The sequence below is a fragment of the Antechinus flavipes genome, chromosome 1 (assembly GCF_016432865.1).
Source record: "Antechinus flavipes isolate AdamAnt ecotype Samford, QLD, Australia chromosome 1, AdamAnt_v2, whole genome shotgun sequence".
NCBI lineage: Eukaryota > Metazoa > Chordata > Mammalia > Dasyuromorphia > Dasyuridae > Antechinus > Antechinus flavipes.
Window position 1 is genome coordinate 494585489 of NC_067398.1, and position 22484 is coordinate 494607972.

Consider the following 22484-nt stretch of genomic DNA (forward strand, 5'->3'; position numbering starts at 1 on the left):
TTAAATTCAATCCTTTATTTCCCAGTGGGTAGAAACCACTCCAAAGACTACAATCCACCTTCCTACCTCCTCAAAGCCTTTCATGGTAGACAGGCTGAAGGAATTAGCTTAGTCAAGGTTGAAAAGGAATCTATCCCATTTCTTCCTTTTTCTCCCCCAGCTCTAAACAACTCTTTGCTGGTGATAATGCATTAAAGACAAGTTTGGCTATAGGATCAACTTTTTGACTCTCCTCTCTTTCCTCTGTTCTCCCCGTGTTTTGAGTCTAACCAATTTCTGTGACACTGAACAGGAATGGGATTAAGCAGTTTTGTCCTGGTTTACAACACAGTAAGCAATCTGATTATATTATCAAGTGACTACCTGACAAGTGAGAAACTTCTTCACAAGCCTGGAACATCATATTAACAAGAGTGGATCGCTTAATATTGCTAATCAGTGTTACCTTCTATGCAACTCATGAACATTTTCAAACATATTTCTGACACTTTTAAATCTTCCCTTAGTTTCAGATGGTAAAGTGATTTGGGTTATATATTAAGTTTTATATATATATAACTTATATGATAAGTTATAAGATGGTTATTTGGTTAAGTAAATAATGGTTACAAAAATATCCTCCATACTTAGGGCTTTGAGTCAGAACAGGGCAATGGGCTCAAATCACACCACAATTTATCTGAATCCTACAACCAACAGTTTATTTAAAGGCATCTTCTAGTTGCAAAGCTTCTCTCACCTCTGAGCTTAAGTTTCTTACAATCCCTTCCCGCAAAGATCAGATCTAATTGTTTTCTTTATGTGATACCTGGCAGACAATCATACACAGTACCAAAGTAATACAATGGAGTTTGACTTTTTATTAGACAGAACTCTTCTGCCATCTCTGCCTGCAGGACCAAAGCTTGCAGTAAAATTGTTTTTAGGGAATTTTCCTTGGCTGTTGCGGCTTCTTATTGCAGAGGAAATTAAGCCAAAGAAAAAAGTTGATTACTTACAAAAGCAACTGGGGTAGCTGTAATAATCAGGAGCACACTGGGTGCAACTCAGGCCAGCATAATTAGGGTAGCACCGACACTGCCCTCTGGGTCCACAAGCACCATCCTGGGAGCCAAGCGGGTCACAGTTACACTCTAGGAGCAAAAACAAAAGAAGTGAAATACAAATACTTTTTTTTTTTTTTAAATCCTGAGAACTATCCACTCTGGCATCAATCTTTTGATTTCTACTTAACTATGAGCCAACATCTACCAAATCCAAATTTAAAACTGTCTAATGTTGGTTACCTTTTTATCCCCCTTGAAAGCCTCAGGACTTTTTTTTTTAATAATTATCATTTATAATTCCAATGTTTCTATTGTTTTTTTTTTCCTGGCTCCTCTCCATTCCACTAAGTTTATATTCTTCTTTCTCATTTGAAATTTACTAGTAAAGGGGCAGCTAGGTGGCTCAGTGGATAGAGCACCGCCCTGAAGTCAGGAGGACCTCAGTTCAAATCTGGTATCAGACACTTAATACTTCCTAGCTGTGTGACCCTAGGCAAGTTACTTCCCCAATTGCCTCAGCAAAGAAAGAAAGAAAGAAAGAAAGAAAGAAAGAAAGAAAGAAAGAAAGAAAGAAAGAAAGAAAGAAAGAAAGAAAGAAAGAAAGATTATGGTCCTTTCCTGGAACTTCCTGCTCACCAGTGTTCTACTTCCCCCCTTGCTTTTGTTTCCCTGATCACTGGAGCCGCATAAGAGTCTCTGGAATCTTGGATTCCACGCTGTTGATTGCTTTGACACATGAGTTCCATCCACCTGGCTGGGAGGGAGGGGGGAGGGGGGGATCAGACATGGATCCTGTATGGCCATGGATCCTTTTATGCTCCCAGTCCAGACTCTTCACTAATAAAATATTAAAAACCTCTACTCTCTATCTTGCTTCAGTTTCTCCAGCACTACAATAGAATTTTTGCTTTCTATGAGTTACTAGTCAGAAAGTATGTCAGTTTAGTATGGGAACCATAGTCCAGTGAGACTGATCTGGAGATGATGGCTATAGAGAGCTTGGGAAGGAGAGGGGAAAGCATGGCAATTTAAGGATGGTAAATTGGAGAGGGTAAGACAGTGATGCTCTAGCTTAAGAATTAAGACTGAGATATTGAGGCAACTTGAGCTCTCTCTCAGTTGTGATCCCTAAGATTAATAGACCTGGGAAATATTTAATTCTTCCCTTCTATTATACAAGCAATTACTTTAAAAAAAATACTTAAATTACTACAATTTCTGAGTTTTCCTAGGGCCTTAAAAGCTATTCCCTACCTCCACCTAATATAAAAATATAACTTCTTTGCTATTTTGAGTTAGTTTTTAATTGCAAAAGGGAGTAGTGCTATGAGATAAGTGGTGGGGCAGCTAGGTGATGCAGTAGATAGAGCACCAGCTCTGAAGTCAGAAGGACCTGAATTCAAATGTAGTCTCAGACTCTTAATATTTCCTAGCTGTGTGACCCTGGGCAGGTCACTTAACTCCAACTGTCTCAGCAAAAAAAAAAAAAAAAGATAAGTGGTAAAAGAATATGAACAGGTAATTCTCAAAGGAAAAAATCCAAGCTATCAATGGCCATATAAAAACATATTCCAATTCACTAAAAATTAGAAAAATATAAATTAAAACAAGTCTGAAGTTCAATTGTGTACCTAATTAAATGGAAAACATTACAAAAAAAAAAGAAGGAAAGAAAATGAAAATTTCTGAAAGGTCTGTGGAAATACTGGAACACTGGTGTACTGTTGGTCCAACCATTCTGGAAAGCAATTTGCAATTATGCTCCCAAAGTCATTGAATTGTATATATTTTCAGTCCTATGATATCACTTGTAGGGCTATTCCCTAAAGGTATCAAAGACAAAAAGATCTACCTGTACAAAAAAAAAATTTACAGGATGTCTTTTCATTGTAGAAAGTACCAGAAACAAAGAATTAGATCCATCAATTAGAGAATGGCTGAACATGTTATGATATAGGAAAGTAATGGAATATTATTAAGAAATGACAAAATGCATGATTTCAGAGAAACCTGGGAATTTATTGTGATTAATTTTTATTTTACTTTTAAATTTAAAATATTTTTATTTTCCTCAATTACACATAAAGCAAAATTTTTTGCTTATACATATACATCCATTTTTTTTACTATTGCCATATGAGTCATGTTGGGAGAGAAAAATGAGAACAAAAGGGGTAAACCACAAAGAAAACAAAACAAAAGAAAAAAAGAGTGAACAAAGCATGTGTTGATTTTTATTCAGTCTCCATAGTTTTCTCTCTGGATGCAGATGGTGTTTTCCATTTAAAGTTTATTGAAATTTTCTTGGATGACTGAATGAATGAGAAAAACCAAGTTTACCATACTCGATCATCGCACAATCCTGCTATTAACTGTGAACAATGTTTTCCTGGTTCTGCTTGTTTCACTCAGCATCAGTTCATGCAATTCTTCACAGAACTTTCTAAAATCAGTCTATTTGTTGTTTTTGAATAGAACAACAATATCCAATTACTTTCATATACTACCCTCTATTGATTTGTAAAAATAAGGGTACTTTGTTTAATGACCTCTGAGGTGCACTAAAATTCTAACCTAAAATTTGATATACCAATGACCATAATAGTTGTTAACATCTCGGTAGAAATTTAAAGTTTGCAAACTATGCATTTTTTTCTCCTTTGATGCTTATGACAATCCCAGGAGGTAGATGCAAATTTATCTCCACTTTACAGATGAAAAAACTGAGTCCAACAGAGGTTAAGCAATTTTCTCAGGATCACAGATCTAGTAAAAGTCAGAGGCTGGATTCGAACACACATTTTCCTGACTCTGGGTTATTGTCTGACAAATGAGACTATGTATGTAAAAGTGCTTAACAATCTTAAATGCTTTATAAAAATAAGTAATTGTTAAATTCCACATAAATACATAATCACAATAATATTAATAATGGTTAGCATTCATATAACTCCTATTATAATGCTAGGTTAAATGCTTTACAAATATTATGTCACTTGATACTTGGAGGCTTCCCTATGACATGGGCAAACCAGGGTCCTCCAGGATTATGTCAGGAAAGCAGAAGTTCTGGTAGGAGGAAAGAGCTGACTCTGAATTTACAGACGTGGTTCAAATCTTAACTTTACACTTTAAAAAGTCACTTACTTTACCCAAGTCTCAATTTCCTCAGTAGCTAAATGGGGGCAAGAGGCAGGTATTGGTCTAGATGACCTCTGAGATCCCTTTCAGCTCTAAATTCATGACCCTATTATTCTACCAACCTGTAGACACAATGGTAGACTGTGTATGTCTGTTGTCTGAGGACCAATTAAAGTTGAAAGAGGCTCATCACCAGCTGGGATATGCCGTGATGGATTTTTCCATTCCCATAATTTTGAAATAACTCCAGACTCAAGAAGGAGACACAATTGCTATCAATGGAGGGAATCCACATAGACAAAAATCACAGATCTTTTAAGTGTTGAATTATTGTTATTCTATGGCTCTAATGAGCAAAAAAAGGAGAATAAACAAAGTTCTTCATGGCTCAGGGACAGCCTCTTAGTCACAGCAGTTGAAAAGCATTTTTCCTTAGTAGTGCCAACAAATTGGCAGCTCTCTCAGCTGAGGGCAGCCCACACACAGAGCATACTCTGATCTGTTCTTATGATTGCCTGGCTCTAGGGGTATAGGCCAGAGGGAAAACTGCAACCCCCTTTTATGTAACTGCTCCAGTCTTCTGCCAGATGAGAAGGCAATAAGACAGCAAACCAGAGGAAGAGATTTCTCTTTAGACTCATGCCCCCAACATACACCCCTCAATTCTTCTCCTTAGACCATCCAGTATTCTTTTACTTCCCACTCTTGCTTTGAAGCTTCTCCTAGCAGCAAAAACAGGCTTCTCCAAATAGCTTACAATTTGGGACCTTTCCTCAGCTCCTTCTCCAATTTCCTCTCTTTCCTTCTTTCTCTTCTCTCTCTCCAACAATCAAATCAAAAGTGCTGTTCTTAGATCTGATTATTTTATTGACCCATTTAATTTATCTGAGAAATGAATCTATTCTAATGTGATAGAAAGAAATAAGAACTAAGTCTCTTATTTTACTGATATAAAGAAGTGCTAGATGAGGAAAGACCCTCTAAGAATTCAAGTTAGTTGACAAGAAAAATCATCTCACAGCCAGGATATGTCAGAGATAAGACTTGAACCCAGGTTTTCTTGTCTTTCAGGTCAAGATAATAAGCAAAAAATAAGCAAAAAAAGCTACTTCTTCCAGTTGCTAAATGTGCTATTACTTTCTTGTGGCCTTTGTGGAGGTACCTAAATGGAAGGACCCGCTTCTAGGGTTGGGTCTTTCTGATACTTTTTCAGGCATAATAAGTGATGCTTCATGAAGCTCGAAAGAGCATTCTTTGTCTCCTTAGTTTACACTGCTAAGTAAGGCAGTGGATTACACACCAGACCTAGAATCAGGAAGACTCATTTTTCTAAGTTCAAATCTGGCTCTATACATTTACTAGCTGTGTCATCCCTGGGCAAATCACTTAACTCTGTTTGCCTCATCTGTAAAAGGAAATATAGAAGGACATAGCAAACCAGTTCATCATCTTTGCCAAGAAAAGCCCACGTTGAATCATAGAGAGTAGAATACAAGTGAAATGACTGAAAATTAAAAGTTTATATTATAAAGAGGCTAGCAATTCTGAATTCAAAGAGGATCAGCCCAATGTAAAATTACTTATTGAATTGAATACCTTTCTGCTCCACCTCAGGCAAGTGACTTGAATGGATATCTTCTCTCTCCATCTCCTTCATTTTCAGTTTCCTTTTATTATTGTTGTCATCATTTTATATTTATATCATTTAATAAATTATTTAGGCATTTTAAGAAAAGTTCCCAGACCAATCAAGTGACTTAAATAGATATTTTCTCTCGTTAATTCCTTCATTTCCAGCTTCCTTTTGTTATTATTGTTATCATTTTGCATTTATATTATTTTAAAAATCATTTAGGCAGCTTTTCGAAAACTGGGATGATATTTTTTGTCTTTTTGTTTTCAGAATGGTACAAAGCAATTAATAAATACTTGCTGACAACTCCTCCTTTACATCCCTTATCCCTTCTCTGTCTACACTAACTAGCTTTGTGATATTGCAAATCACCTCATCTCTCTAGATGAGTCTCATTTCCTCATCTAGATTTCCAGAGATTGGAGTCTAGATGATCTCTTAAGATTCTTTCCAAATTCAACACTACATTTTACAGCAGACTGGTACAGTCTCTTTTATTCTAATTTATTCTCGCTGTTTCAAGGACATGGCTTTTGTAGGTACCTAATCTCCAGCTGTCAGGGAGTGAACACCTTGGGAAATGCAGTAGAGCTGCGTTGGCCGTCAGACAAGTAAGTAGTGGTGGTCCTTGGGTTTGCATCCCCATAGTAACCCTTCCCAAGTAAAGCATCATGGGCACCAACTACTGCAGCTGCAGGGGGTTTCCTTCCCTGTGGGATCTGGGAAACTATTCCCAGGAATCACAATACAGATTTCAGGGCAAACTCCGGGAGAGCACAGATACAAGTAATTGCCATAGTGATAACTAGAGGTTGCTTCCACTTGTACTTAAAGCCGCCAGGGGGAGCTCCTAGATCTGAGCATGTCCCCTTAATTATAGAATTCCAAGTTGTAGAGGATCTCCAACCTAGGGATTCTAATCATAGAAAGTAAAGGGCTCCTAAAAAGATACTATACTGGCTGGAAAGATTCCTCCCTTTAGGAAAGATGAACAGAATTCCTTTGATTGAATTGGAGGGACAAAACCATTGGCCATGACTCTGAAACCCCTTAAAGGGCTGGACTTTCTAGATCTGAAGACTGGACAGGAATCAAAGAAGAACCTGGAAAGCTAGCAGAGCTGGGAGTATACAGCGTCAGCCACCAGAACAGGTGCCAGGATTTGCAGAGCAAAGCTATGTGAACCAAATGGGCAGGAGGCATGTCAGGATGGATGCTTTATTGCAGAAATGCTCAGCCACAATCCCCCCTCTCCCCACTAACGACTTCAAGGTGATAACTCTGAACGTCATTCCTCCCTTTGAGTTCTCCCATTGGAAGCTGAGGACTTTTCCTCTAAGTATGATGAGGTTCTAATTCTTAACAGGAACAAGAGGAAGAAGAGAATGAGAAGGAGGAAGAAGAAGAAGAATTAGAAATAAGTAGCACTTGTGTAACATTTTAAGGTTTGCCAAGTACTTTATCTAGAAAATGTAAAAGGTAGATGTTTTTACATAGTAATATGTCTCTCTGGGGACTTAGAAATACAATAAAATAGAGAATTATGAATTCTTCTTTTATGTAACTTCTTAAAAAGGAAAGAGAATATTTATAGTAGAAAATCTCACTAGTTGGAGCATATTTTGCTGTGGGAAATGATGAAGAGGTGGTTTTAGAAAAACATGGAAATACCTATGTGAACTGATACAAAGTAAACAAAGAACCATTTTGCATAATAACAGCAATGTTAGAATGATGGTTTTCACAGCTGTGAAAGATTTGGCTACTCTGATCAATACAATGATCCAAGACAATTCCAAAAAATTCATGATGAAAAAACTTTCTCTCCAGAAAGACTGATGAACTCTGAGTGCAAATAAAAGCATAATTTTCTCACTTTATTTTTCTTCCTTTTTAAAAAGTATAGTTAAAATGGAAATATTTTACATGATTTTTCATATATAATTGATATCATTTTGCTCATCTCAGTAAGTGGGGGAGGAGTGGGAGGAAGGGAAAGAATTTGAAACTGAAAAATTTAAAAGAAAAGACTATTAAGCATGAATAAAAAGTAAATTTAAAAAATATCCACTGTCTTCCTAACTTTCCTCTTTTTTCCTCTAGTGCGCAAACATCTTCCAGTTATCCAAACTCACAAAAATTATCCATGACCTTCCTTGTCTTTTCATTGGATCCCATATATAGCACCTGGCACAGATAAGCACTTAAGAAATATTTCTTGATTAATTCCTTCTTCTTTATCCTTTCATATTGAATCAATTGTCAATACAGCATCCTATTGGATCAGTCTCTCCTTTCTTCAATATATCCTCTGCCAAATGGCTGCCAAATTGACATTCCTGACTCATAGATCTGACCAGGTCATCCCCCTACTTAAAGAAGCCACAGTGATTTCCTATTGTTTCCAGAATAAAATACTAATTCCTGTGCTTGGCATTTAAAGCTCTTTATGACTATATTCCAACCTAGCTTTGGAGCCTCACTTCTCTTCCCTTCCCGCATTCCCATTCCAGCCAAACAACTTTAATGGCAGTTCAATATTAAGAAAACTATTAGCATAATTGACTATATCAATGACCAAAATAACAAAAATCATATGATTATCTCAATAGATGCAGAAAAGGCATTTAATAAAATTCAACATCCACTTCTATTAAAAACACTAGAGTATAAGAATAAATGGACTTTTTCCTTAAAATAGTCAGTTGCATCTATTTAAAACCATCAGCAAGCATCATATGTAATGGTGATAAACTAGAAGCATTCCCAATAAGATCAGGGGTGAAACAAGGTTGCTCACTATCACCATTACTATTCAATATTATATTAGAAATGCTAGCTTTGGCAATAAGAGAAAAAAAGAGATTAAATGAATTAGAGTAGGTAATGAGGAAATCAAATTATCACTCTTTGCAGATGACATGATGGTATACTTAGGGAACCCCAGAGAATCAACTAAAAACTATTAGAAAATAATATACAACTTTAGCAAAGTTGCAGGATACAAAATAAATCCACATAAATTATCAGCATTTTTATACAGCACTAACAAAACCCAAGAGCAAGAGATACAAAAAGAAATTCCATTTAAAATAACTGTCAATAGTATAAAATATTTGGGAATCTATCTGCCAAGGGAAAGTCAGGATCTATATGAGCAAAACTACAAAACACTTTCCACACAAATAGTCAGATTTAACCAACTGAGAAAATATCAGGTGCTCTTGGATTAGTTGAGTGAATATAATAAAGATGACAATATTCCCTAAACTAATCTATTTATTTAGTGCTATACCAATCAAACTCCCAAGAAACTATTTTACTGACCTAAAAAAATTAACAACAAAATTCATGAAAATGAAGGTACCCTAGCTGTACCAGATCTAAAACTATATTATAAAGCAGTGGTCATCAAAACCATTTGGTACTGGCTAAGAAACAGAGAAGTTGATCAGTGGAATAGGTTAGGGTCACAAGACAAAATAGTCAATGACTATAGTAATCTTGTGTTTGACAAACCCAAAGACCCTAGCTTTTGGGATAAGAATTTACTGTTTGACAAAAAACTGCTAGGAAAATTGGAAACTAGGAGGGTAGAAACTAGGCATTGACCCATACCTAACACCATATACAAAGATAAGGTTGAAATGGGTTCAAGATAAGGTTGAACTGCTCCAAATCACTATTGATCAAAGAAACGCCAATAAGACAACTCTGAGATATCATTACACACCTCGTATATTGGCTAGGATGACAGGAAAAGATAACGATGAATGTTGGAGGGGATGTGGGAAATTTGGGACACTGATGCATTGTTGGTGGAATTGTGAACGAATCCAGCCATTCTGGAGAACAATCTGGAATTATGCCTCAAAAGTTATCAAACTGTGCATACCCTTTGACCCAGCAGTTTTGGGGCTTATATCCCAAAGAGACCTTAAAGGAGGGAAAGGGACCCACATGCGCAAAAATGTCTGTGGCAGCCCTGTTTGTAGTAGCCAGAAATGGGAAATTGAATGGATGTCCATCAATTGGAGAAAGGCTGAATAAGTTATGGTATATGAATATTATGGAATATTATTATTCTGTAAGAAATGACCAGCAGGATGATTTCAGAAAGGCCTGGAGAGACTTACATGAACTGATGCTAAGTGAAATGAGCAGAACCAGGAAATCATTATACCCAGCAAGAACAAGACTATATGATGATCAATTCTGATGGACGTGGAGCTCTTCAACAATAAGATGGTTCAAACCAGTTATAATTGTTCAGTGACGAATTGAGCCCTCTATACTCAGAGAGAGGACTGTGGAAACTAAATATGGACCACAACATAGCATTTTCACTCTTTTTGTTGATGTTTGTTTGCATTTTGTTTTCTTTCTCAGGTTTTTTTTTTCCTTCTTGATCTGATTTTTCTTGTGCAGCGAGATAACTGTATAAATATATATACATATATTGGATTTAACACATATTTTAACAGATTTAACATGTATTGGACTACCTGTCACCTAAGGGAGGGAGTTGGGGGAAGGAGAGGAAAATTTGGAAAAGAAAGTTTTGCAAGAGTCAGTGTTGAACAATTACCCATGCCTATGTTTTGTAAATAAAAAGTTTTAATAAAATAAAAAATAGATTGGCCAAATGAAAAAAAATTAACTTGAAATTGCCTCAAAGTAGATAGCTTATCCAAGTAGGGACATGAAAAATATATTAATGTATGTATTTGATCCAAATTACTGGGCCCTGTTCTTGAGGCCCACCTAATTACTTCATGCCAAAATGTAACCCCTTGGGTAAAATTGAGAAACCAGACAAGGTAATTAATGATGTATCCCAACTCCCTCCTAAAAACAGAAACTTTATTGTAAGGGACTCCACGTTGGAGCCAGTTTTTAGTAATACTGTTGACAAGGTTCATTGCCCTCCAGTTATATATACGTGCATCTTCGAAAACACTGGAATAACAATATCAAGGGCAAATGTTGTTTTATTTTTTACCTGCAAATACTTTTTGATCACCTTTTGAAAAGATTCTTTATTCTCTACCTAAAAGAACAAAAATCTAAGAACTTTACTGAGTCAACCACCAAATGATTTTTAAAAAGCAAGGCATTGTGCTTTCAGAAAAGTCTGGAGTGCATTAAAGAGATTTAATATAAAACATAAAACTACGGTACTGGGTTGGCAGGAAAAAATAGGAGTATTTTACAAATACTGAAGAGCAAGGCAATAGGTACTCTGCCCTGGAGAGAAAACTTCATGGACCATCTGATATAGCAGCTCAATGCATGTTGATCTGATTGAAAACTTCCCTGGATTTAATCTTTTTCTTTCCTCAGAAAAGATCGCAAAGGCTAGAAAGATAAAGATAATTACAAATGTGCAGGTTGGGGATGGAGATAGGGTGGAGAAGTTACCAGCCAAATTAGAAAGGAAAAACAAGCCTCACTTTCTGGTAATTTCAATTGCTTCCAGAACTGTTTAAAACCTGAAGGCACAAACTGCAGGGTACACCACCACACCCATTAAGAAATTGCAGAGGAGGAAGTAGGTAGGAGCAGAGGCCCATTGTGAATAAAGCTTTTAAATTAAGTTTGAAGACTGAGGCAAGAAAAAAAAAGCAACTGCTCTTATACATCTTGGTAAAGTAGCATTAAAACCACTCATTTTTGACCCATTAATGAATATGCATTAAAGCAGCCTCTGAAGCATGCGGTTGTTGTTCAGTCGTTTCGGTTGTGTCTCTCTGTTGGGATTTTCTTGGAGAAGATGCTGGAGTGGTTTGCCACTTACTTCTCAGCTCATTTTACAGATGAGAAAGTGATTTGCCCAGGTTTGAGGCAGGTTTTGAACTCAGGTCTTCCCAACTCCAGATCAGGCTCTCCGTCCACTGTATCACCTACCTGCTCCTCTACCCCCAATATTTTGCAAGGGCTATCAGACCCTCTCTCCACTTGCTCCTTAGACTTCTCTGTGACAAGCTTAAATGTGACCAATTCCTTCAATCATTCACATTTGGAGTCATCTCAAGGATCTGTACCATGCTGGGTGCTCTCATCCAGGAGCACTCCAGACCATCAACCTCCCTCCCAAAAGGCAGCACCTAGAACTAAACACCATCTTTTAGGACTACTCTAATTAAAGCACTGGTGTCTCAGTGTAGTGTCATAACATCAGTTTTCTTAGTGGTCATGTCACACTGTCAACTCCATTGAGCTCACAGACTACTAAAATGCCCAGCATTTTTTCAAACATATGGACGTTTAAGCTGTCCCTCTTTCCTCATGAAGTTATTTAGATATTCTAATCTGCCCAGATCTTTTTGAAAATGCTCCTATCTAGGGGCAGCTAAGTAGTACAGTGGAGGTAGGGAAGTGTAGCATTTATTCTTTAGAGTGAGTTGAGCTAAGAATGATGTGAGTCAATGGTGATCAGGGTAAAGGAGGGACTCACCAGTCTGTTTTCAGGGCTGTCTTTTTATGAGAAAAGAGCTTTGTAAAATTTAAATACTCTCCAGATCTGAACTGTTGAGTCACAGGAGGACCAGAGTTCAAATGCGGCCTCAGATACTTTGATACTTACTAGTTGTGTCACTCTGGGTAGACTATTTAAGGAAGGAAGGAAGGAAGGAAGGAAGGAAGGAAGGAAGGAAGGAAGGAAGGAAGGAAGGAAGGAAAGAAGAAAGAAAGAAAGAAAGAAAGAAAAGAAAGAAAGAGAAAAGAAGGAAAGAGGGAGAAAGAGAGAAAGGAAAGAGAGAAGGAAATAAAGGAGAGAAGAAGAAATGAAAGAAAGAAAGAAGGAAGGAAAGAAAGGAGAGAAGAAGAAATGAAAAAAGAGAGAGAAAGAGGGAAGGAAGGAAAGGAGGGAAGAAGGAATGAAAGAAAGAAAAGGAAAGAGGAAAGAAATAAAGGAAGAAAGGAAAGAAAGAGGGAGAAAGAGAGAAAGGAAAGAGAGAAGGAAATAAAGGAGAGAAGAAGAAATGAAAGAACGAGGGAAGGAAAGAAGAAAGAATGAAAGAAAGAAAGAAAAGAAAGAGGAAAGAAAGAAAGGAGGAAAGAAGGAAAGAGGGAGAAAGGAGGAAAGAAGAAAAGAGAGAGAAAGGAAAGAGAAAGAGAGAAAAAAGAAAGAGAAAAGAAGGAAGGAAAAAGGGGAAGAAGAAATGAAAGAAAGAAAAAGAAAAAAGAGAGAAAAAAGAAAAGGAAGAAAAGGAAGAAGAAAAAAAGAAAGGGAGAGAAGAAAAAGAGGGAAGGAGGAATGAAAAAGAAAATACCCCTTACTTTCCAGTGGTTAGCTTTTGCTCGTATATTCAAACAGAAAATGTCTTATCTTAATCCAAGGCATTGATAAAAAAGGACATTAAAAGGTCAGATTTCTGGGATTCTCCACAGAAAAATCTCCTTCCAAGTTGACAGTGAATCATTCATGACTGCTTTGGAGTTTCACAAGCACCTATCACTCTAGCCTGAATCTGACCATGCTTTATCTCCTACCCATCTACACCCTGATAGAGAAGTGAATTGTCAGAGAGAAGAAAATGTAGGGAGAAGAAGTCAGGAGTGGGAAAAGCAAGAAAGCCACAGAAAATCCCCAAGAGGGGCCAACCATTTGTTGGCTTCCTGTTCTTCCCTTTGAGCAGCTGTCAAAATACCAGGCTGCATGTGCACCATCTCTGTGCCTGTGTGAGCCCAGCAGGGTGGGGTCGGGTAGCTTTGGCAGAGATGCATGAGGAGACAAACGCAAAGTGGGAAACCAGATGCAACAAAGATAGAATCAAGAAAACAGATTCAGACTTTAAAGAATCCTGACTTCAACTTAAAATCAGTCACAGTATTAAGTCCTGACTTATTACAGGTGTAATTATGCTAATTCTGTCCTTCGCCCTTACCCATACAACTGTGGGGAGAGAATTTCACAAACTTTAAACTGCAAGTTATTCATTCATCTCAATTGATCTTCTTTTTTAAAAGAAGAAATTCTATATTTAAAATATTTTTATCTTATTTGGAATGAAAATCAGTTTCTAATTTTTAGTACAGAATATATTTACAGACAGTAATTTTTTTAAGAACCCAAAGGCTTAGCCATGGAAAAGATTTCTGTATGTGCAGGAAGCTAAAATTTCTGAAGGAATCTAGTTAAACATCAATATTAATTGTTCAGCTAATGAGGTAATGGAAAATTAAAACATAGAAACATAATTAGTAATTTATTATTATCTAAAAAGCATAAGGAAAGTGGAGGAAAAAAACAAGCATTTGTTAGTATCTACTATGTGCAAGGACCCTGTTCAAAGCACTTTATAAATATTATCACCTTTTTTTCCTCAAGCAAAGAATTGGACACAGTAAATGTAAAACAATTGGGAGATGGATAAACAAATTATGGCATAAGAATGTACTGGGATATTACTGAGCTATAAAAAATGATGAATACAAGGAGTTCAGAAAAGCCTAAGAGAACTAAAGTAAGTAAAATAAGACAAATAATATGTACAATGAATTCAACATACTGAACAGAAAGAACAGTAAAATAAAATAGAACACTGTATTTATACTGACAAAGCTTGGCCCAGGAGAAGAGTGGAGAAAATATATCTCTTTTCCTTTATTGCAGAAGTAGGGCAGTATGGATGTGAACTACTGAATATGCTGATTAAATTTGCTGAAACACTTTTTCCCTCTTTATTTTTTAAATCATTGTTGTAAGGATACCTTTCTGGAGAAGAAAGGAGACGAAAAAATCCAGAAATGAATGTCATGTTTAAAAAGTATCAACAAAAATAGAAGAAATTTTTTTTTAAAAATTAATTGCTATAATGTTCTAAGTCCTATCACAGGGTTGTAATTACCATGGAAAAGCAATATTCTTCAAATATATACAAAACAGGACAGATAGCCCAACTATGTACTATAAATCCACACATTACTATTGTCAGGGATTGGGGTAGGATGAGAAGGAGAGGATCAGGGCTTATAGGGAAGAGGAATTTAGAAAGTAAGTAATTATTGAGAAGGAAGGAAAATAATTTTTAAAGAGAAAGAGAGAAAGAAAGAGAGAAAAAGAGGGAATAACAGTCAGGTGATTGAGTACCAGGAGATCTGAGTTGTTGTCCCCTTGCTCTCATTAGGAAAATCATTTAACTTCTATAGGCTTCCATTTCTGTGTTGGTAAAATTTTGATTTTTAAAGTCTTCTTCTGTTCTAAGTTCTGAGTTGTTGGGTGAGGGGAGCAGTCTAGCTAGAACAATCCTATGTAGTCAAGTTAAGGGTAATTAAATTGGCAATTGCCTGAACCAGGACTTTCCAGATACTGACCTCTTAGGAATACTATGAGTCTAAGATAATTTAATTAAATCCTAGATTAACTCAACTCAGTAAAAACATCTGTTATGTTTCTATATAATAAGTGAAACTTCTTTCAATAGACATATAAGTGAACCACCAAAAAGGTTTACACACTTACCCTGACAAGCAGGAAAAGAGTAGAAACCTGAACTACAACTGTCACATTTAGGGCCATCAACTCCAAAGCGGCAAAGGCACTTCCCCTGGAAATCACATATTTCAGAGACTACGCCAACTGGATTACATTCACATCCTATAGAAAAAGGAGAATATTTCAGAGGAAACCTCCATTTTTTTCTCACTGGCTTTTCACAAATTTTTTGGTGATATGCTTAGAAGTATATTCTAATTATATTAAGTGATTTGAGAAAAATGTTTGGTGAAACATTATAGATTGCAGTTAGCTCTATGGGGCCAATGTTCAAAAGAAGTTATAGATAGATTTTATGATTTTACACCGGGTTTGGTTTTAATGTATTACTAACGATAGTGCATCACAATAATCAGGTGGATAAAATTTTAAAACTGATAGTTAAGAACTGTCTTAATTAGGTAGAATAATTTTCCTAATTAGGTAATATATATTTGTAAGGAAAAGAATTCCGCGAGAAGGACTGGGCAGTGATGGCCACTGGGCAAAAATCAAGGTTTTGAGAAAACTACTCAAATATGTTTTGCTATTAAAAACTTCTCAAAACTGCTTTCTGGGATTTTTTAAAAGATATGAGTTTAAGATGACAGGAAAAGATAATGATAAATGTTAGAGGGGATGTGGGAAAACTGGGATAAAAGTACATTGTTGGTGGAGTTATGAACTGATCCAACCATTCTGGAGAACAATTTGGAATTATGCTTAAAAGATTATCAAACTGTGCATACCCTGCAGTGTCTCTACTGGGTCTGTATCCCAGACAGAGATCATAAAAATGGAAAAGGACCCACATGTGCAAAAATGTTTGTGGCAGCCCTTTTTGTAGTGTCAAGGAACTGGAGACTGAGGGGTTACCCATCAGTTGGAGAATGGCTGAATAAATTATGGTACATGAATATGGAATATTATTGTTTTATAAGAAACGACCAGCAGGATGATTTCAGGAAGGCCTGGAGAGACTTACATGAACTGATATTAGAGAATTGAATAGAACTAAGAAAACAAGCAACAACGAGATTATACAATGATTAATTCTGTTGGACATGGCTCTTTTCCACAATGAGGTGATTCAGGCCAATTCCAATAGACTTGTGACAGAGAGTCATATGCATCTAAAGAAAGAACTATCATAATTAAATGTAGATTACAACATAGTATTTTCACATTTTTGATGTTTCCTTGCTTTTTGTTTTTTCTTTCTCATTTTTTCCCTTTTGACCTGATTTTTCTAATGCAGCATGATAAATGTGGAAATTATATAGAGAATAATTACACATGTATAACATATGTTGGATTGCTTGCTATCTGGGAAAGGAGGAGAAAGGAGGGAGACAAATTTGGAACAAATGGTTTTGCAGGGGTAAATGTTGAAAACTATCTTTGCATACATTTTGAAAATAAAAAAGCTATTATTTTAAAAAAATTAAAAGATATGAGCTTTCTGACATAATAATGCTATCCATTTTCAGGGAAATAATTGATAGAATCTGAATGCAGAGCATCCTTTTCCTTTGCTTTCTTTTTCTTGGTTTTTTGTTTGTTTGTTTGTTTTTGGTTTTTTGGCAGGGAGAAGCTGTGTTTTCTTTCATAAAAGCCTAACATAGAAATATGTTTTGTAGGACTGCACATGTATAATCTATAGCAAATCACTTGCCTTCTTAGTGAGGAAGAAAGAGAAAGAGAAAAGGAGAGAATTTGGAACTCAAAATTTTAAAAACAAATGATGAGGTTTGTTTTTGCATGTAATTGAGGGGAAATAAAATATTAAATCACAAAAAAAGTAAAAATAAAGTAAAAAAAAAAGATATGACTTTTTCTACAAAGTATTGCTCCCCCCCCAGAAAAAAAAATAAAGTGAAGTTTTAAGCTATTAAAGTCAAAAATAAAACCTCAATTGTCCAGAACTTAATTAACTGTGATGCCAAAGGGATTAGAATATTTTGGGCCTTCGTTTTTAGGAGAAAGAGGTAAATGATTAAAATTGATGTCACAGATTTATTTTTGTTCCTTTAAAAATTATCAGTTTGATTTTTCTCTCTGATTCTTCTTGATCAGGCTACTTAAAAGATTTATAAATCTTGTTATTCTTTTCAAAGAACCAGCTTTTAGTTTTGTCAATTCTATAATCTTTTTTTGTTTTTTATTATTATTGATTTTGCTAATTTCCAAGATGTCATTTTTTTCGGCTTATTTTGTTTGTCTTATCTGTTGATTTTTAAAGGTTCTAATTGCATACTCAGTACATGAATCTTCTCTTTTTCTATTTTGTTAATATATAATATAATAATAATATTACTTTTCTTCTAAGGGCTGACAAATTTGTGGCATGTTCTCTTATCTTTATAATTTTCTTTTAATCAATCTTTAATTAACCAATTTATCTATTTAGTTTTAGATTTGTTTAATTGATGAATTTATTTAATCAATTAATTAAGGAGCATATATTAGGCATTTACTATGAGCCGGGCACTGTGCTAAGTGCTAAGAATTCACAGAGGCAAAAATGGCAGTCTGTCTTCAAGGAGCTTTCTATCTAACAGGGAAAACAATATGCAAACAAATATACACAAAGCGTACTAAATACAGGATAAAAAAAAAGAAAATTAACAGAGGGAATGCACTGGAATTAAGAGGGGGTGGAGGGAGGATTTTTTTGGGACTTCAAGAAAGCTAAAGAGTTCAGTAATTAGAGGGGAGGAGGGAGAGCAGACCAGGCTTGGGGGACAGCCAGAAAGAACGCCTGGAGCTGAAAGTTAGAGTTATTTCACAAAGTTATTAATTGTTTCTTACAATGGAGTTCTTTGGCTCACTCAATTTTCAGGATGTCATTATTAGGTCTTTATTTAGGTCTCTGTTTTCCTTGTGCTCCCTAGGGATTTATCTTTAAATACACACACATAAACTCAACCCAACAATTCACAGGATATATGCTGAATACACATTCAACTCAACCTCCTACACTTCCTACTTCCATAGGACTGTACAATGACCATTGTCATTCAGTGGTATTGCCCTAAAGCAATCTAAGACAGTCGTCAAAGAAAGATTCAATTATACTTACTGAACTCCACTTATTAAATCAACAAAGTGTTCTGCTTCATCTTAAAAAGATTTTCCATAAAGATTGAAACTAAAAGGAGCTGGAAAACTCAACTAAATCAGATTCCCCTCTTTATTCCCTGAACCTCCTAGATTATTGAGATTTGACTATATTAGGAAGAGTAAAGAATTTTCATTCACACAATAATCATTGAAAAATCATAATAAATTGCTAACTCGGGTACACCTCCTTTACTCAGATCAAACCTGAATATAGTTGCTTACTTTGACAGAAGGGATAGTGGAAAAATCCAACTGCACACTCCTCACAGGAGAAACCATGAAATCCAGGTTGACAGAAGCACTGTCCAGTCTTCCTATCACAGTCACCAGGTAATGCTCCTATGCCATAACACTGACAAGCTGCAAGATAACAGAGTTTAAAAATACATAAATAGATAAATAAAAGAATGCATGAATCAAAAAGTAAGTAAGAGTATGTTAATTCTCAATATGCATCAATATTTCTATGCATTTAAAACCCAGGCCTTAGGATCTAAATCTAAGTAGATATTTACCTTGGCACTGAGGTCCAAAGAACCCTGGTGGACAACCATCTATAACCAGAAGAAACACTTATGAGATATTAAAAGCAAAATTCACACACATAACTTTTTTTTAAATGAAATGGTTCCAAAATATTCAAGAAAACCATTTTCTTCAGTAAATATTATAGCCCAAATCCTACAGATCTCACCTTCTGTTTACAACCTATGGATACTCTAGTTGAGTCTCTTTACCTAAAAAGGTTTGCATGTATTCATATGAAGGTAGAATTCAAAATAGTGACAAGGAATGTAAAATCTTTTTTTTCTTATTATAAAGCTTTTTACTTTCCAAACATATGCATAGATAATTTACAGCATTCACCCTTGCAAAACCTTGTGTTCCAAATTTTTTTTCTCCCTCCCTTCTCATTTCCTCCCTAGATGACAAGTAATCCAATATATGTTAAACATGTGTAATTCTTCTATACATATTTCCACCATTATCATGCTGCACGAGAAAAATCAGATCAAAAAGGGGGGAAATGAGAAAGAAAACAAAATGCAAGCAAACAACTACAACAAAAAAAGAGAAAATATTATGTTATGATCCACACTCAGTCCCCACAGTCCTTTCTCTGGGTGTAAGAAATATAAAGTCTTAATCACTGTTTGTTGACTGACACAGTCCCTATGCTCTGTATTGCTCAGGAGCTGGATATGGAGTTGATGGATGATTTAGATGTTTCTCTTTTTCTCAGCTTGTCACTCACTTTTAATATTTTATTGCTCTTTAACCATTACACCAATAGAAGGGAAAAAGAAAAAAAACTATGTTGGAATATGCTAGGAGTCCGTATCTACTAGTGAGGAGACAGACAAAATCTCCTAAAAGCACATTTAGAGGGAAGGGGAGAACAAGCATTTATTAAGTCCCTAGTATGTGCTATTTAGGAACTGTGTTAAGTTCTTTGCAAAAATTACCTTAATCTTCCAAACAACCTTGAGGAAGGTGTTATCATTATCTCTATTTTACAATTGATGAGATTGACATAAACACATATTAAGTAACTTGCTGAGATACAGAGCTAGTACATTTTTGAGCCCAGATTAGTTCAGGTCTACCAGACTCCAAGCTCAGTGCTCCATCTATCCTAGCTACCTAAGTGTGTGGATTAAATTGATGTAGGTGCAGCTTCTAGGGGAGAAGGCCATCTGGCCTGGTGAGGGATGTAGTTGGAAATGATACACTTCTTCCCCTAAGTTATCCTGCCCAGTTTACTCTATATGACCATGATGCTATGGCCATAAATATTGGGGGCTGTCAGATAACAACCTGCTGGGTAATGATAACAGAGCTTCTGAGACTAATGAGGTGCTTAAAGTTGACACAGGCACAGAACAAAATTGGGTGTCTGTCACTTGATCTAGTGATGTTTCAGGCCTAAAAACACACGTCTGGAAGTTCCCTGTGAGCTCTGCCCAGAGAATTATGGATCCTGCATCTGCCCATGAACCAGACCACTCATCAACCCCATAAAATTAGCATATCAGTGACATGAAGCACCTGGTTGTTTGCTCACTTGTTTTGAAACTTAGCCCTCTTTAATAGACATTAAAATTATAATAACTTTTGTCCCTGTATTTGGATATTGGGCCTGAGCCTGCAAATTCTTTTGAGACACCTTGCAATACTGGTCTGGAACCCCAACTTTTTGGGGTCCCACTTGTACCCCAACAAAAATGAAAAGAACATAAGATTATAGACCCAGAATTTTGTTCAGTTGTTTTTCAGTTATATCTGTCTCTCTATGACCCCATTTCGGGTTTTCTTGTCAAAGACACTAGAATGGTTTGTTATTTTTTCTCCAGATAAGAAAACTGAGGCAAACAGAATTAAATGATTTGCCCAGAATCCCAGTTACTAAGTGTCTGAGGTCACATTTGATGAGTCTTCCTGTCTCTAGGTCCACTACTCCATCTACTGTATCACTAGAATGAATGAAATCAATGAATGAAAAGTATTTATTACTCTTTTACCCTGTGTCAGATGCTATGTTAAGCAACGGGGATATAAACACAAAAAGAAAGTCCATCCCTAACCTCAAGGGGCTTGTGTTCTCAAAGCTGAATGGTGGTAGGGGAAGGGTATTTTTGCTTTTAGAATCACAAGGCATCTGGCTGACATATCCTTTCCCAAAGCAATGCTACTATTAAGTTAATTTCTATGCCTAGAGCAAAATAGAAGGAGGGGGAGAGTTTTTTGTCCGTGATAGCACTGCATTAAGTTGATGATAAAGCACAGCCCAGTGGCTGGGGCAGTGTAGATATGATGGGTTCTGAACATTTAAGACAACACGATCCCAAAGCAGGAACTGAAGATCTGATTGGGAGAGTGTGGCTGTAGAGAATATTGTGGGCTGCGGGGGTTAGCAGTCAGGATGCCATCAAAGACCTTGTTCTCTTTTTGTTGTCCGACCCCTTCATTTTACAGATGAGCCACTGAGGGCTAGAGATGTCAAGCAATTTACCTGAAATTACCCAGGTATCACAGGAAAAGACTTCTCTATATATGAAGGTAATAAACCAAAAGGCTCATACATAGTTGAGATGCAAGCTCAGCTGTTTCCAGGGGGATGAAAAGCGACCCAAGGTCACATTTGCAATAATTAATGGAGCATAATGCCATGAAATATCTCCATATTGGGTAGATCCTCCATGGAGGATTTAAGAAAGGGGATGGACAAGAACGGCATCAGAGAGGGAGACCTAGATGGTGTGCTGTATGCATGAAGAGCAGGAGTACCCACATCAATAAGATCATGGATTCCTTGAAATATTAAAATCAACAGAGCGTAATCCTTATGTTACATCCACTCAGAGATCACTCCAGAGTGTACAGATGCTATTACTAATTTTATTAGCCACTTATAAGCTGCATGAGATGTCTGATGTTTGTGCCAATGATGTGGTTTCAGGGTTTAAGAGGGAAAAGGCAAATTATATTCAGGGCTCCCTCTGTTTCCTCAGGAGACTGAGTTAGGGCTCATTAATACTTGCAGAGTACATTCGTGTTTGCAAAATTCAAGAGGGCCTAAGAGGAAACAAATTGCCCACTCTTGCATACTGTTTGCCCCAAGGGCACATCCGTTGTTCAGGCAAAGAGGCAAATGCTATAGATGGGGGAGAGGGTTGGGGGATAATGAACCCCAGATTTATGACTAGTAGGAACTGCAGGATTCTGTGGAAATTGACAGCATTGTAGATGGCCAGTGTTCAATTCACTTCCAGTTATACATCACAAAATACAAGCTTTTTACCAAAAGGTCTTTAATTCCTCTAGATAGAGTATACCTATCAGTATGTATATCTGCATCAGACAGGACAAATGGACAAGACAGCTCCAGGATGAAACAGCAGGAGGAGGGTGCAATTTGGAACATTGCAATGCTTCTATAATGACCCTAAGCTTTTCATAAAAGTAGAGGCCCACTTCTAATAAATGCAAACCATTCACCGAGACCTGGTCAGCTTACTCGGGAGTGGGTGGAAAGAGATAAAAATAACTCCAATTTGTCTCC

General features: G+C 36.4%; 1 protein-coding gene across 1 annotated transcript in view; it reads right to left on the reverse strand.

Annotated features, from left to right (window-relative positions):
* Nucleotides 1–22484, reverse strand: part of LAMA3 (laminin subunit alpha 3) — a 299158-nt gene that overhangs the window by 172187 nt on the left and 104487 nt on the right. The window contains exons 12-15 of the mRNA XM_051970336.1: nucleotides 18937–18975; nucleotides 18644–18781; nucleotides 15287–15421; nucleotides 999–1133 (exon numbers count right to left, since the gene is read on the reverse strand). Coding sequence (XP_051826296.1) covers nucleotides 999–1133; nucleotides 15287–15421; nucleotides 18644–18781; nucleotides 18937–18975 — 447 coding nt within the window. The remainder of the gene's footprint in view (nucleotides 1–998; nucleotides 1134–15286; nucleotides 15422–18643; nucleotides 18782–18936; nucleotides 18976–22484) is intronic.